Source organism: Grus americana, chromosome 1 (genome assembly GCF_028858705.1).
Source record: "Grus americana isolate bGruAme1 chromosome 1, bGruAme1.mat, whole genome shotgun sequence".
In the NCBI taxonomy this organism is placed as follows: Eukaryota; Metazoa; Chordata; class Aves; order Gruiformes; family Gruidae; genus Grus; species Grus americana.
In genome coordinates, this window is record NC_072852.1 from 51,740,104 (window position 1) to 51,756,462 (window position 16,359).

Consider the following 16,359-nt stretch of genomic DNA (forward strand, 5'->3'; position numbering starts at 1 on the left):
GACAAGTATGCTGCTGCTAACACCAGCATGCTACATGTCATTTAGCTTGCACTGTCGTACTCTACAGATGGAGCCAGAAAAGTGAAATGGAAAAAACAACTTTTGATGGGCCCTTTGCAGACATAGCAAGCAAGGCAAAATGCCTCAAAACAGTATGAGGTAATTTAATATCAGCTAGAAAAATACAAAAGCTTCCTACTGTGCATGTGTAGGGAAGTTATCACATGGCTTTAGTGGATCAGTAAGTGTAACAACAAAATGGAAACAAAGGAAAACCAGCTCAGAAATAAGACTGTTGTTGAGATAGCTCTTATTAGCTTTGCAAAAAAAAAAATAGTGATTCAGGGGAAAAAAACCTAACAGTATTTATCAAATACACTGTGATAATGCCATGTGAGGTTTTGCAAACATCCTACTCTATTGGTAGAAAAGAAATATCCAAATGTCAGGATTGCCCGATACGAGGAAAAATAAGGCAGCCCTTAAAGCTCTCTAAAAAAGGGGAGGAAAGTATTTACTTTGTAGAGTTTTTAGCATTTCTCCCATGCAAGGCTAAAAGCATTCTTGTGAAGAGGAGAAGGCATCTGCAACACTGGCTAATGTTGTAAAGGAGTGTTTTAGAAATTAATTTAACAACACAGAAGTGCAACAAAAGAGAACAACCTTCCCTCCCCACATACACAATTACAGCAATCAATTCTGCTTAATATATCAGTCATATCATCACATACCTTATCTGGAGTCATCAGCACAGTAGGCTCACTTTTTATTGCAGACTGATGAATGTTAACAAACATTCCTGATTCCAGCAGACCTGTTGATCTGACACAAAACAGCAGGCATTTTAATTCTGACGTGCTTTCAGGAAAAGGAGATGGCTATTTCTGAGTAGACTTTACATACCTTGCTGTTTCATTGTCTGTTACAAAAGTTGGAGTTGCAGCTAATGGACTACGAAGATCTTTCCGAATGTAGATCTTTTCTGTAGAAGCTGCACAGTTTGAAGATTTTTCTCTTGATACTTCAATAGGTTTCCTCTCACACTGTACAGCTAACAAAACAACACACAACTATTAGGTCACAGCCCAAGTTACAGACTAAGAAATAATTCCTTTTTTCTCTCTGTTTAATCTGCAATTTTAATAATTATTCTGAATATTTACAGAGGTTATAACTAAAAAGACCCATAACCAATAAACTAACAACCTGGGTAAAGACCAACACACCAACTTGATTTGTTCTTAATGAAATCAAAAGTCTGAGACCAAACATATAGACACTTAATAATTTTTCAAGTTACAATTAAGGGAGAAATCTCCTTACATCTTATTTTTAATTTGGATCTTTAACTGGAAGCTTATGGCTTCTTCCTCTCTCAATTTCACTAGCCCACCCTCTCAGCTCATCCGTAAAGGACTCATGGTACCCTTTTCCATGGACTGTGGGTCTGGGTTGAACCCATGCAACTTTAAGCACTTAAAGAAGCTTCCCAAGTTAGAAGCTTAGACAATATGGGGGAAAAGAGACATTCACAAAGTTCCGTTCAGACCATTTAAGACCTGGGCAACACCCTGATCCAAAATCACTGCCTTTTAGACAACAAGCAGATTTTAAATGTGAATAGCTCAGTGGAACTAAGTGAAATGAATCTGAGCTTTAGCTTACAGATATATCACCTTGCTTTGGATGGATTAGAGAACATTAAAATGAAATTTACAGTATTACACCATATAGGGAACTCTGTAGCTCTACAGAACAAAGAGAAATCAGTTTACAGTTTGATTTTACAAGTTTAAAAGGAAAATTTAATTTCTGGAAAAATAACAGTAACATGAGATTCTTACTGTAACCATTAAAAGGTATTTGCAAAGTACAAATCTTTTAAAAATATGCAGTAATTTGTTCTTCCACAATTTTAAAATGGTGCAAGTAATTTTATAGATTGGAATAAGATCCTGGAAGAGATTCACAAACCAGGCCTGTACATAATTTAATATATGCATCAATTCACCAGCCTGATAAGCACTGGCTACTGGCTAGCAGAGCCTCTTTAATATTGTACTGCACATAGAAAGCCTATAAAAAGAATCCTGAATGTTCATTATTTCAAAACAAAAAGGCAAATAGGAAAAAAACCTAATGATTTTTTTCTTCAGTTACGCAGTTTTGGAAAATGTGTAACTAAAGAAAAAAAATCGAAAAGATTTCAAGTTAGTAGAGGACTGTGAGGCTATCTGAATTTTTACATCAATAAGTATCATAAAACCAACCATCATAACATCACCAAGTATTGACAATGCCATTAAAGCTAGCCTGTAACACACAAACGGTGCTTTGACAGGCTGGGAGATGGAAGCAAAAGTCTTTTTCTTCCTTTGCTAACCCTGTGCTCCCTAGCTGGAGCTTGGGAGTTTGCTGAGAAAGGGCCAAGACTTCTTCAAGGGACAAACAACCCCACTGAGGGAGCTACAGTACAAGATGGTGCTTTTTTTTCCTATCCCCACTCCACTGAGGAACGAGACTTCTTACCCCAGAACAATCCTTTCCTCTGCTCATTCTGCCACGATCCAGACATCCTTTTCCTACCTTCTGACCCCCAGCCCCAGCAATTTTGTTCTGCTTGAAAAGTCTTCTGTGGAGGGGCAAAGTACTGCCAGCTGACTAGAGGGTAAAGATCCACTTTCATTCCCTCAGCTTTTTCTCCCTTTCTGAATTCATTTCCTCTGTGCCAGAGAAGTGTTACTGGCTGACAGAAGCAGGGCTGTAAGGAGGGGAATGTCTATAGACGTTCGAGAGGGTCAGCAAAATAGAGCTGGATGGCAGAGAGCAGAGCACAAGACTAATTCTCTCCATACTGCAACAGCGTGGGAGTATCAGGGCTGAAGAACTCATGCATTCCTTGATTTTCTGGGTATTTACTATTCTGATACTGCTGTAGTATTGCATTATCACTACATCCAGTGTATGGAAATCTAAAAAGGAACTTGAAATCTGCAGGAATCGGTAAGAATTGAACTCTAGATCACTATGGATCTCTGCCTTGTGAATAACTGTCTCTGCAGAGCTTTGCCAAAAGTGAACAGCAATTGCCAATAATCTCAGTTGCGGAAAAAGCGACAAGAAGGTAGAAGGACTGAAAACATTCAGTAGTTTAAGTGACACATAGAAAAATTGAGCTGCATATATAAAAACCAAACATGGAGACATACCTGACATTTGCCCCCTAGGAATAACAACTCATTCACTTTTACCACATGCAATGTGCTTATTAAGTTTGTCAAACAATATGTATCCTTGAAAATATTTCAGACTTCTGATACACCAAACTTGTACGATTCTTTAAAGGAGAAAGATACGAAGATTTAAAAATATAAAGTCAAGACAAGAATTTGTATTAATACAAAGCATATCTTTTGTAGCACAAACTTTAACATAGCTGCCAGCTAAAATAATTTACACTTATGTCAGACTTACAATCTTGTTTCATCCCAAACGCGATGCATCTCTGCAGCCTACAGTACTGACATCGATTCCGGTGGTGTTTGTTAATGACACAGTCTTTTGTTCCTCGGCACGAATACACTAAATTCTTCCGTATACTCCTTTTAAAGAATCCTTTGCATCCCTCACAAGTTACTGCTCCATAGTGACGCCCTAGTTACAGAACAACATAAATCATGACATTAATTTTGCACTGTAGTTTTGAGGTTTTTTTAGAATTCCTATTTATTAAAAACAAAGTATTTGCTATTTTACCCAGAAAAATAACACTTTTTGCCCCATAGGTTACAGATCTTAAAATATATTGTGGCTATAACATGACATAAAAAAGTGAACCATTTTCTAGTTCAAAGCACTTAAACAGGACAGATTTTACAAATAGAGAAGTTGCTTATTAAATTCTTGCTGAATCTGTTGACAGCACTGTTTGAAAACGCTAAGAAAACAGGTTAGCAAGAACATAGAAGAAATGGTACATCCTTAGTTCTTTCAGTAAAACTTCAATGAGAGAATAATCTAAACCAGCTAAATATTTTTTTCAAAAAAAATCAGCTCTTCTGTGAATTTTCTAATTTATAATACTAACATATAAAAATTTCTAGGATATACTAGAGAAAAAAGTCAAGCTTAAAAATTATTTTTCAGAAGTAAATTGTTTTGATTCTACTGTAGCACAAAATACAAGTATTACTTAAAAGTACTGGTTTTGATTAAGGCATGTGTGGCAATTCCAACAATATTAATTCTGTAATTTTTATAATTTTTTCTATCCTGAAGAAAAAATAAATCTAAAACCGAAGATCACTGACAAACACTCAAAATACATACTGCGGAGGCACCGAGGCTGCTCTTTGAACTAAGTAGGGCATATTACAGAAATAAATCTCAAATATGAACTAATGTAAGGGAAAAAATATTTTTAGATTCTTTCCTCACTCCTCACAAACTTTCTTTTAGATACATCAATCTTGCCTACCTGAAATTTCTAGAAATTCTGATAGGTTTTCTAGATTCCTTTATCACACAATATTAACACTACACTATTAAAATGTGAAATTATAAAGCATCATATATACTGCAAGAATATCACCAAGTGAAACATTTTAACAGCAGCTGGATTGTGAATATTTCATATCCATCCTGCAAAGTGCCTGAGCTGCTGCTTCACCTGCTCTTTGAGGCAGCTGCTTGGACTCCAGCTTGGAGGTGTCTGCAAAGCAGTTTGCACAACACCGCTTGTCACCTGGAGGGTTCCCCAGAACCCACAGCTGCTCAGGGACACACGGCACTCACCCCAAATTCACTACTGCTGCTCGATGTCCCTGGGCCAGGACAGGAGGAATGGCTCCTGGGATCTCCAGCTCTCCGCTGGGGAGCCAGAGGAGTCTTGCCAATTGCAGCAGGCTAACTAGATCTTTGCAGAAATTTCCTTTGCGATAGGTGAAATCTGACATGTATTTAGAGCTCTAGAACTACACTTTTTATGCTAAACTTTGCTGCAGTAGAAAAAATTTAATTGGTTTTATTTTCTAAGCAGTTTGCTCTACATCCTACTACTTGTCATGATGGATGATATCCTAACAACATTTAACTACTTCTTCCCTCTGGCCTCCCATTTTTATACACTTTATTCCTATCACTTCCCAAAAGGGGCATTTAACTGCAGCTGTCATATTTTGATATTACTGGAAGTCCATCACACAGACTTCACTGACAAACCCTAAGAATTTTCCAATGGAGCAACCATTTCTCTACATAGTCTAATTTTAGCTAAATAAGTAAAGAGCGAAGTTAAACGTCTCATCTCTTGCACACCCCATTATCTTCTCTAACAAAGAAAGTGCAAAGAAAAAGGAGCTTTCCGCTAAACCATGTTGAGGAACAGTCCTTATAATTCTCTCTCTCTTTTTAAAATAAAAAGACAAGATGCTCTCTCAATAATTCCACCTCTGACAGATCTGGAACGCTTGATGGCAGGTGCACGTGCAAAGGGAATGCGGGAGACAGTTCTCCAGCATACTGCTCCCACATTAATTCTTTCCAGTCTCTTAATATTGTTACACAAAATTTAGTGCATGAAACATCATTCTTTTCTTAGCTTAGCACTCAACTTTGGTGCCAATATATGAATATACCATTCTTAAGCTTAATTTTATTGGCATTACAATGCATTTTTACAATTTTAATAATGACTCTTCAAATAACTGTCCCGCATAATTTTCACATTAGCACTATTTTCAGACACTTGCAAAGTCTTCCTTACCTACTGGTTTCGTATTTAAAATAATGAACAAGTTCCTCATAGATTTTCAGAGAACCTGTCAATAACAAAGTTTACTGCATGACATTATTTTAAGGAAGAAAAACCTCTCAACAGCATTGCTTAAATAATTTTATCAGCCCATTTTTTATAATAGAAAGTAAAATGTATCAGCCTAAGAAAAAAGGGCAAAAATTATCTGGTAGAAAACACTGAAATTGTCCTGTCCTGTCCTATTCTATTCCTGACCTAAGCCAACAATAAATAAGTCCCAGCCATGGACACTGGAGTAACATTTAGTGTAATTCTCCACTGAAAGCATAGTGTATCCTTTTTGTTTGTACATGTGTATATATATAGATGCATATGCATGCAAATTGTTATATAGCTTCAGAAGAATTTTAAACTGCTTTTATAAAATTGCACCACCTTAGAAAAAAAAAAGAAAGAAAAAAGTAAATACCTGATGCCTTGTCTCCACATACAACACACAGATCAAACACTTTATTTAGGCTCTGTTCATTGGGAGAGTTGTCTGTTAAAATCTGGAAAAAAGTGTGAAGGAATTTCATTTTTCTTTTTCTTACCTTCAAGAAAGATTAAAATAAATCTCATGCTTGTCGTTTTTCTCTAAGATAGGGGACCAAATCTACAAATTGTGAAGTTTTCATGACTACATTTTACAGTCTTCATAGACACAAAGGAGCTACCTGCCATGCCACTGTGCTCCTTTTCGGGATGGAACAAAAGTTTTAAATACTTCTGAAAAGATTTCAAGACTTCATTTATTTCAATACTACCTCTGCAGAATGGACTGACATTTTGAAAAACATTTAGCATCTGCGTATTCTCATTTTACCTTTTGTTCAATTTTGTATTGGTATCCTAATGACTTGTTCATACTACAAAAGATGCTGAAGCATTAACCAGATGGAAGTGTAAAGGCTACTATAGCTACAGTCAGATTTGTTAACAACTCCTTTGTTTATAATACACACAAATGGTGGACCGATAGAAAATGTACTCTGGACACTACCATTAAATACCAAGTGGTATAATATAGTTTGGCTTTCAGTAACAGTTTGACATCATCACAGTATTCTTGTCCTGTTTCATTTGTTTATCTCTGGTTCTTGTAAAACTACATTAAAAAAATAATATTAGAACCCCAGCACTACAGGGTAGGCGTTATAGCCTTCTATTTGATCTCTAAAAACTGTATCTCACTGCGACATAAATAAAGCACAGCAAAAATTCAATTTAAAAAAGAAACACACATATCAACAGATAACAATCAAACATCATCTTGGCAATTATGTAAAGCAGAAAAGAAAAAAATTCTTCTTCCTATTAAAAAGAGATTATAGTTTAGAAGCTTTAAGAATTTCTAATTTCTATTTTGTCTTAACGGGAAGTCAGACTCTCTCATTCCTGCTTTGCATATTCGAAACAGGACCTCAGATAAAAAGAAAGATAACTTACTGGGAGAGAAAGTACCCTATTCTCTACAGGAAAATTAAATCACTTTTTTTGTAAAGTTTGGAAGATAGTATAGGTGATACATACGGTAACGTTTAACAAGCCTACTTCTTTCTAGTTAGCCCTTGTTAACAATACTGTCTCAGAGATTCACCTATTAAGTTTTCTTTTAACATAACATCTTTTTAAGAAAAATAATATTGACGAGTTAAAAGAACACTAACATTTCATTCCTTCCTAATTTCTATTATTAACATTATGTATTTTCATGATAGTTTATAAAATATATATACATATCTCAACAAATTCTAAGTCCGTCCATAAATGAAACCTGCACTGAAATGGGAAGTTCCACATACAGAATTTGGCCCATGAGGACATAAAAATCCCAGACTTGGAGAACTCATCAACTGACCTTGAACATGAAGAATAGAGCTTGATTATTAAGATGAAGAAGAATCACTGAAGGTGAAACAGATGATGAGAAAAAGGGCCTTGCCAAATGAGAGAATGTAAAGATAAGATGCAATAAAGGGGAGGTTTCTTGCAGAGCAAATGAATGGGCATTTCAAGTGAAGGCTACAGAAGAATAACAAAAAAAGGCGACATTGCAGATGAAAAGATCATTTAGGCGAGAAAACATGAAAGATCCCAAAGAGGATGCAGTTGAACAACAAATGAATGGTAGTCTGTATTTCACCAACTTTAAGTGGGGAAAAAAAATCTCTACCCTTACATATTAAGTGGCAACAGTAAAATCTAACTAAAGTGCCAGAATACTGTGCTGTCTCTCAAACGAATCTTGTTTGCCCAAACTGCACAACCAGAACTGGAGCTTTTAATTTTTTGTCTGGACTTTCCCTATACCTGAATTTTGCTCTTTAAATCAGTGTGGCACACTTCTCATCTGGTTTATACTTTTGTTAAGGTTTACTTAAAATACAAAATGCATGACACCACTAAACATGCTTAAATGCCTCTCGATAGACTGACTTTTATTACCGCTCCTCTACTTATAGCAATCAAATTCTTTGGAGCAAGGATCTTGGATGCCTATTTGCAAAGATTTGAGAGCTTTAAAAAAAAAAAAAAGTAATATATAATACAGAGCTATGTTTTAAGCTTGCACATCCAGGTAGTGAAACAGAGTAGTGGACTGGGTCCCAGAAGAGCACAAACTAAAAAGAACAGGGGTCTTCAATTGAAAAGATCCTTGAAAGAGGATATAATAGTGATTTATAAAAACAACAGAATCCTTTATAGCTATTTCTTATAGTGCAAGAGACACCCAATTAAATAGTTCTCTCAGAAGATCAAATCAACTAAAGTTGATGTTATACCACAGGGTATTACATAGACCAAAGCATATATGGTCTATATAAATAAAGTTGTTAAACTTTGGTGGCAGCTATCAAATATGATGGTCACTCTGCAATCTCCAGATCAGGAGGTTGCTCTAAATCATCAACTCATGGGAGTGAAAGGATATGTTCAGAAGAATCATTATTTACTTGTCCAGTTTTCAGTATTTTTCTTTAAGCAACTGTTTCTGGCCATCATTTAAGTTTAAGATACTGGCCTAAATGGATTGTAACTGTCCTAATGTTGCCTGGCCTACCACACTGATGTATTTTAAAAGCTGCATAAATCTACATGGGTAAAAAATACGCAATAACTACGCTTTAGCTGAAATGCAGTAATCTCCTACTTCATGCTGAAGGAGCTCACATCTCCCAGGTCTTCTGTGCACGTTCTTCACACTGTTCACATCAGTGCCATCCCATCCTTGCCATGGGAGGATATGGGGCAGAAAGCTTGGAAGTTGGTGGGTGAGGACTAAGGAAGCAGCACATACAATGTGCATGGGAGTAAGGTGCACTGGCGACCAGTTTAGGGAGTTACAACCCTGACTAGTTACAATCTTGCATTAGTAAACCCAAACCCTTTAGTGTTATTTTCGCACCCCTACTCAGTAATGTACTTCCCTACTAAATAGTCTCTTGGAGAAATTATCTTGGAGAACAATTCAGAAAGCTGAACAGTAGTTACAACAGCGTACAAGAAGGAAAACAAGCAGAAGGAAATGGTAAGAGGTAAAGACAAGGGAGAACAGAGAATGTTTTCAACAACATAGGAAAACAGATGGAGAGTCAATGAAGCAGAAATAAAGAAGGACTGTTGGTATGGCAGGAGCTGGAAATGACAATAAAAATAACAGTATTCTTTCTCATCTCATGAGCCAGGGTATAAATTTTCAAAGCAATAAATTTAAAAGAAAAAAGAGAAAGTTTTCTTCGTAATTTCTAAGTATCCATCCAAGTTCTAATGCAAGGAAAAGTATATAGTTTAAAAAAAAAAACCTCAAAAAAGGAGAACCGAGACAGACATATTTGGAAATAAAACATCTCTTCTTATCTCATTTGAACCAAAATTATGAAATAAAGTGGATTATCTACCTGGATGTGTTGTGCAGATATATCAGGGGATGCAAAAAACAGTTGGTTGACACCTGCAGCATCTGGAGTTGCTAGGATAACTTTTCCTGGAGTGGAATCTTGTCTGGCAAGGATCACCTTGCTTGGGGTAGAGCCATCATGATTTGTTAAGATGAACTGCTTGCCTGCTGAGCTCTGATCAAGTGCTGTAACAATCTGAATCTTCTGGCCCGTCTGCTGATCTGTGACAATCTAATAATACATTTATCTCAAATTGTTACAGTAATTTAAGTTCACCTTTGGGGCCCAATCTGGGCACTTAAAGAAAAAGGGAATTTTGCCTTTGACATTTGTGAAGCAGGATCATCTTTCCCTTCTGACACACAAGAGTGAAGCAAACTCAGGCAAAACCTTGGATTTTCACTGTATTTTAAACACATTTCAATTGAGGGTGTTTGAAGTCAAAACCTGAGCTCATACTCAAATTTTACAACTGGCGTGTGCTTTTACAACACTACCAAAACCCTTGACAATTCTAGCATCCAGAATTCGAGGTATGTCTGTAGCTCAGCCCAAGGACCCATCAGGTTATGTGAAATCTTAATTCTTGACTTCACTGCATACCATATGAAGTGCTTAGCACCTCCTAGGTTTGGCTGCTTAACAAAAAACTTCTTAAAAACACAAATGTAGACTTCCAAGTGAAAAAAGTAAGCATCAAACAACAAAAAAGCAATAATCTTGTTGCACCTGTATATACATTTTAGGCTTCATTTTTGGGGGGCTTTTTTTTTTTAACATATATATTCCTAAGTCAAATAAGTAAAACAGAATCTCCTCCCACCATTTTTTTTCTTTCTTTGAAAGGAAAACTAATTTTCGTGTTTCATTTCATAATCAAGTACAGACCTACAGACTGTTTTTTCCATTTTATCCCTATTTTCAAGCATAAATATATCAGAACTTTATTAAATAATCCTCCACTGAACTCCATTTCTTGCCAACTTTGTCAGAAGATTATAATCCTCAGAGAAAATAATCAAGATTCCATATATATTCCATTATAAATCTAACTTTTAGCCACTTCCTGCCTTTCTCCATCAAAATGCCTATATGGAAAACTGCCTGGTTTATTCTGGAGACTAAGGAGAATCATCCTACACAGACCGTTTCCTGCAATTTTTGAATTACAGATCAATAAAATAGCTCCTATTAATTTTTTTAAACCTATAACCAGGCATTTACATCCATCTATCCATCCCTAACATTTATATGGTCCTTATTACTGATAAAATTATTATTTCAAGGTCTAACTAGGAACTAGTTTGATGTAACTATGGCAGCAGTATTAATTGTATTTTCTAGGTGGAGAACAGGGGCACAAAGAAACTGAATGAGGCATAATTTCACACAAGCCTTTATCAACTTTGCTATTGCACCTTCACAACTAGCTTATTACTTTCTCTAAATGTTCAATATACCTGAATTTGTTTCAAAAACCTGTGTATAGCTTACATTTTAAAAAGATAAGCAGCAAGAGATATAAATTATAGAGTATCTAATCTCAACAGTTATAAATCAAATATTGCCACTTTCAAATATTCAGAAATTACGAGTTTCAAAATATACAAAAGGAATGTGTTTCCTTCAGGTGGCCTTTTGCTATTAACATTTCAATGGATCAAATTTCTTTTTTTTTCTCTGAAAAACACAATTAAAAGCTTATTTAAGAGAGAAGTCCAGGTAAGATGATAAAATTCCAGATGCTAAAGATATAAGAACGTAAATTATCATGATATTTGGGGTGTAAGGTGGGAAGACAATGCAAAACCCCCACAATAGTTATGAACATGATTAATGCAGGGTCTTCCATTCAGTTTTCTCAGATATCCACATGTCCAGGACCACAAATGACTACAGCAGTCCCTTATTTTTCCTGTCAGTTCCTTTATGTTGGTTCTATATTCTTTAGAAGACAAACTTCTTTGCCCTTTTAATTCTCTTCTTTGCTTAACTTTCTCCTTCCATTCCATTTTCTTCATTTACAATCTTTACTTCTCCTGTGCCATTTCTGGCTATTTTCAAAGTAGCTGATGCTCCCTTCCCCTTTTCTCCAAACACATGAACTTTATTTGGATTAGGAGAAATCCAATGCATGTTATCCTCAGTAGGGTGCATACATGTACAAAAGCCAAACGCAGAATATTGTGCTGTTTCTTGAATTTCTAGCCCTGCTCTTTGAAAGACAGTCTTATCTAAAATCTGTCTCCCTATCAAAACTTAAAAGTGCAACTATGTGTACATCAAAAAAGGCACATACTTCATCTAGTTAGGTTTATAAAAAGTATAGTATAAAACTAACTCAGAAACCAGCATGTTCCAAACAGTGAAGATACAAATTTGAACTAAAGTTGAAATTTTTATATATATATATTTATGTTAAATTATCTTCTTCCCTATTTTAGTCCAGCTTTGTAATTTAAAAAGGTACACATTTGTGGATAAATATGGCAGGACAGCAGGCAAAAGACCCACTGCTACTTCACACAACTCCCTTCACCTCCTATTTAATAAATAGTGTCCCAATTCTTCAAATGGCTTCCTGCAATTCTAGGAGGATGCCCATGTAGTTTTCACTACACGATATAGTAGGTATAGTGTTACGTTAATATCCACACAAAGCTACTCAATCTGCACAAATGGTTTCTGCAGCTGTCAAGCATTTGACAACTGAGAGAGGCATAAAAGAAAGCAGTTTAAACAATTAAGCACGGTCTGTCTGCAGCTGACCTCTGATGGCCATATACCTGCAAAAACTCCACCTAAATCACAATGGGACTCTGAAAAGTGGAGCAGTTCACCAAAGTATAACAACTTGCAGTACCTCAATGTTGAGATAAGAGAAAAAAAATAATCAGAGGGAAAACGAAAACCACTTATTTTCTCAAGGGGATCCATCAGGGCTCAGTGACAACACATTATGTTTCTTAATAATGTGAAACTCAGTATCGCTAAAGGGATTATATTATAAACCAGGAATATATTAATTCAGGATTGTTTGCTTGAAAAATACACTTCCCCCATGTATTTCACTTAAGCACCCTGATGATAACGGAGGATAGTATTTTCCTTTATTGCTTTTAAGCCTTGCCCATTAACAACTTTTGGCTTCTATTTGAACATCATTTCAATAAATTAAATACCTCAATAATTCTGTGTTTCTATTTTAGGGAAAAAAGTGTCTAAACACAGAGGACTAATCCACCTGTTTATAGCAGGGACGGTTTTGAACAGAAATGTCTGTTTAACAACAAATGTGACATTCAACTTTTATCCTAGAGAAATGTTAGCACTCCCTAAAAAGGGTGTCTAATGAAACATGTTTTAAAGAACATTTTACTGAGGATTTTGTATTTCAAGATTTCAGATAATTATTTATATGCATTTAACAATAATAAAATAAAGGAAAAAATATTGATTGAAAATATAAATTGAAAATGAATCAATTTAACATTCATTTTGAACATTTCACTGAGATGTATTTGTTCCTACAAACTACTCTTCAAATAAATTCTGCTTTGAGGAAAGTTTTCATCGCTAAGTTCTAATTTATTATTATTGATACTGGTGACATGTTTGTAGATGCCTGCTGCAGGAAGGATGCCATTCAACTGAGTGTTGTTCCACACAAATCAAGAGACAACCACCGCTCCAAACCACTTACCATCCATTTTGAAGCAAGAATCAATGAGCGTGGTGAAAAAAGACAAGGGACAAAGTAGCTGGGTTAGAAACAAATGATCTTCCAGCTACATGAGACAATGAAAAACTATATAAAGGTCCTTGTCCCCAGAAATACAATTCTTCTATGTTCATCGTATTTGCAGTAATTACAGAGCCTAACCAAAAGTAGTTCTCCTCCCACAAAAAAGCTGACACAGAAGGGTTAGAGTCTGTCGCTGGCTTTGAACCAACAGAGCTGTCCTGCTGTTCAACAATAAAGGCTCATGGGTTTATACGTCACTGTCCCAAATTCAGACCCTGGTGCTGAAATTACATTAAATGGCTTCACACTCCGGGGACATTATAGCATAGAAGTATTGACAACAAAAACAGAGGATAAAGAGATGGTGGTTAATCGATTTAGCATAAATCGGTTAATAAAGGGTACAGCTGTAAACAAAGCATAGAAAAGGACTGGAGGTAGCTGAAAGAATGAAGATCTACTGGATAGATAAGACTGGCACCATGACTGGAGCACAGGAAGGGGGTGATAAAACAAAGTATCATATATGGAGGGCAGTTGTGAAGAGTCTTGGAAGGTAGGACAAAGCTTGAATGCAATGCACCGAAACAGGAAAAAACAGTGGAAAATACTGACGAGTGAAGGCAGCAAAAAAAAAAAAAAAAAGGGAGCCAAGATTATACTAGCACCTGGCTCACTTAGAGTGTTTTTGTATGCAACTACATATATCTGAGAACATTTTTAAAATTTATTCTGCAGTTGGTATTTTTTTCTAGGATGAAATATAAAAATAAAATATTTGCAAGGGCTTGCATTGACTTCTAAGGGATAAAATATAACATTCTATTCCCCAAATCCTCCTAATCTCCATATACACACATCTATGTTGATTTAACTGCCCACATTGCTAAGAACTTCCTGTCCTTACTTGAACTGGAGATTATTACCTGGCCAGGCTATGAATTAGCATAGTGGGACATATAACATTGGTTGGGACAGCCAAAACCCAGCATACTTCCCAGACATCAGGCTGCCTTGCACTTTTTCATGACTTGTATCAATGATACAATGCACTATTTCCCTCCCTCCCTGCTCCAAAAATGTAGAAATGTTCCAACAACTCAGTTGAATTGCCAAATCTAAAAATTATTCAGCTTTTAAAGAGCGGTATCATTACAGTATTGTGAGAAGTCTTTTTCTGTTCAGTCATTAGAGTATTTTTGTAAATCTTAAAATTCTTACGAGAAAAAAAGAAAAACAAAGGGGGATGTTTTATTCCTGTTTATATAGAAATGCCATCCAGGGCTGAATATTTACATTCAAGCAAATAATATGACACAAATAAAAAAAGAACCATATGTGAAAACTGGCAGAAATTAATAGTTCATCTCTGCTTTTAAAACATATCAGTTGAAGCATACCTGTATACGTTGTGGTAAAGAGAGGCCTGAATCTGCAGGGACAATCTGTATTCGTTGTGCTATCCCATCCATTAGTGTTTGTGTAACAGCTCCCTGGGAATGGGTAATCTAGAAAGAAGAAATAAATGTAATGGATTGACAATGGATATACTACCCTTAAGGATGGATACACTACCTTAATGGATGAAACCTTAAGGTTTCACCAACTTCTGATTTCTCTGCACAAGGCTATGGAAAGTCTGACACTCTTATAGTATAAAGAATGCAAATGCTTGTAATCTAATTTAATAGCTTAATTTTGCTAGTTAGAAAATTCTGTTTCACTGTTTTATACCCATTTTGAAATACCTTCCGATTTGAAATTTAGAAACGTGTTAAGTAAATTCATTGTTGACAGCTCCATGTAAGTCAATTGAATATTTATTACTGTTGATGTTTATAAGAGATAATACCTTTCCTCATAGCTCTGCTACGTTTACGCTAAAATATTTTTACGTTAATGGCTTACTTAAAGTGACAAAACAATTTTTGGTGTGGAAACAGAGCAATTGACCTTTTCTTTTCTGTTCTTCTGTTAAAGCAGCAAAAACAGAACAACAGAATTCTATACTGGGGAACTATCAAGAAAGTTAAGAGAAAATTAATTAAATGCATGAAGCTGGCAAGCAGTGTATCTTAAAACAAATTTAAATCTCTGTGTGAATGCTCTCAAACAGAATTTGTGGAAGTGCTGTAATGATTATTGGTATTTTAAAATTCTTCAAATTATAGCCAAAGGTATATGGGAGAAGGTATTATTCATTATTTGCCAATAAAAATTAAGAAGTACAGCTGCTATTTGCAGAGGCTTGATCAGGAAGGCCAGACTATTTGTAGTATAAAGGAAGTTTGTCTTCACAGAGTTTACAGACACCTTCAAACTGAAATTTTTGTCTTAAATTCCTGAGTAACTCCCTAAACATTTTGCAGTTCAAAACGTCTGGAACATCCTGCAATTCTGTATTAATACTAACTCCCAGTATTTACACCATTATAAAAATGCTCCTCTTCAACTGTCCCATCCCCTCCCCAAGAATTAATATTGAGAATATATATTGCAGTAAAGGTACTGTTTCATAACAGGTTGAGAGCTTTTTCACTCCTGATTTTGCAACCACACCACCATGTAAATGCTAATACCAGCGGAAGAAAGGAGGCAAGAACACGCAGCTGGAGGGGAGTATGAGAAGGGGAAGGAGCGGTGCGAAAGACTTCCCTTTACAGCAGAAATACAAGCTCCCATCAGCCTAAGATGATTTTGAAATTTTATCCAAAAAGGCATTACGTTTGGTACCAGTCTCAGCTCTTATAACCTACTTACTCCTATCCCTTCAGCTTGATAGGTAAAATTGGTTGGTTAGTCATTCAGTGATCTGGAATAGGACACTGATGCGGGTTACAAAGCAGCCCAGTGAACAGACAGACAAAGGCTATTCTTAGCATAACTCAAACCTTCAATCCCCATCTCCACAATGCTCA

At 35.8% G+C, this 16,359-nt stretch overlaps 1 protein-coding gene across 7 annotated transcripts in view; it reads right to left on the minus strand.

Moving 5' to 3' along the window:
- NR2C1 (nuclear receptor subfamily 2 group C member 1) overlaps positions 1 to 16,359 on the minus strand; it is a 55,112-nt gene that overhangs the window by 17,167 nt on the left and 21,586 nt on the right. For 5 of the 7 annotated variants that reach the window (XM_054833732.1, XM_054833564.1, XM_054833652.1 and 2 more), the window contains 6 exons: positions 14,842 to 14,949; positions 9,697 to 9,927; positions 6,225 to 6,306; positions 3,475 to 3,654; positions 904 to 1,051; positions 732 to 822 (listed from right to left, as the gene is read on the minus strand). In XM_054833732.1, the coding sequence (XP_054689707.1) occupies positions 732 to 822; positions 904 to 1,051; positions 3,475 to 3,654; positions 6,225 to 6,306; positions 9,697 to 9,927; positions 14,842 to 14,913 (804 nt within the window). In that variant the 5' untranslated portion in view covers positions 14,914 to 14,949. The remainder of the gene's footprint in view (positions 1 to 731; positions 823 to 903; positions 1,052 to 3,474; positions 3,655 to 6,224; positions 6,307 to 9,696; positions 9,928 to 14,841; positions 14,950 to 16,359) is intronic. The other 2 variants (XM_054833891.1, XM_054833808.1) reach the window with 1 other exon arrangement.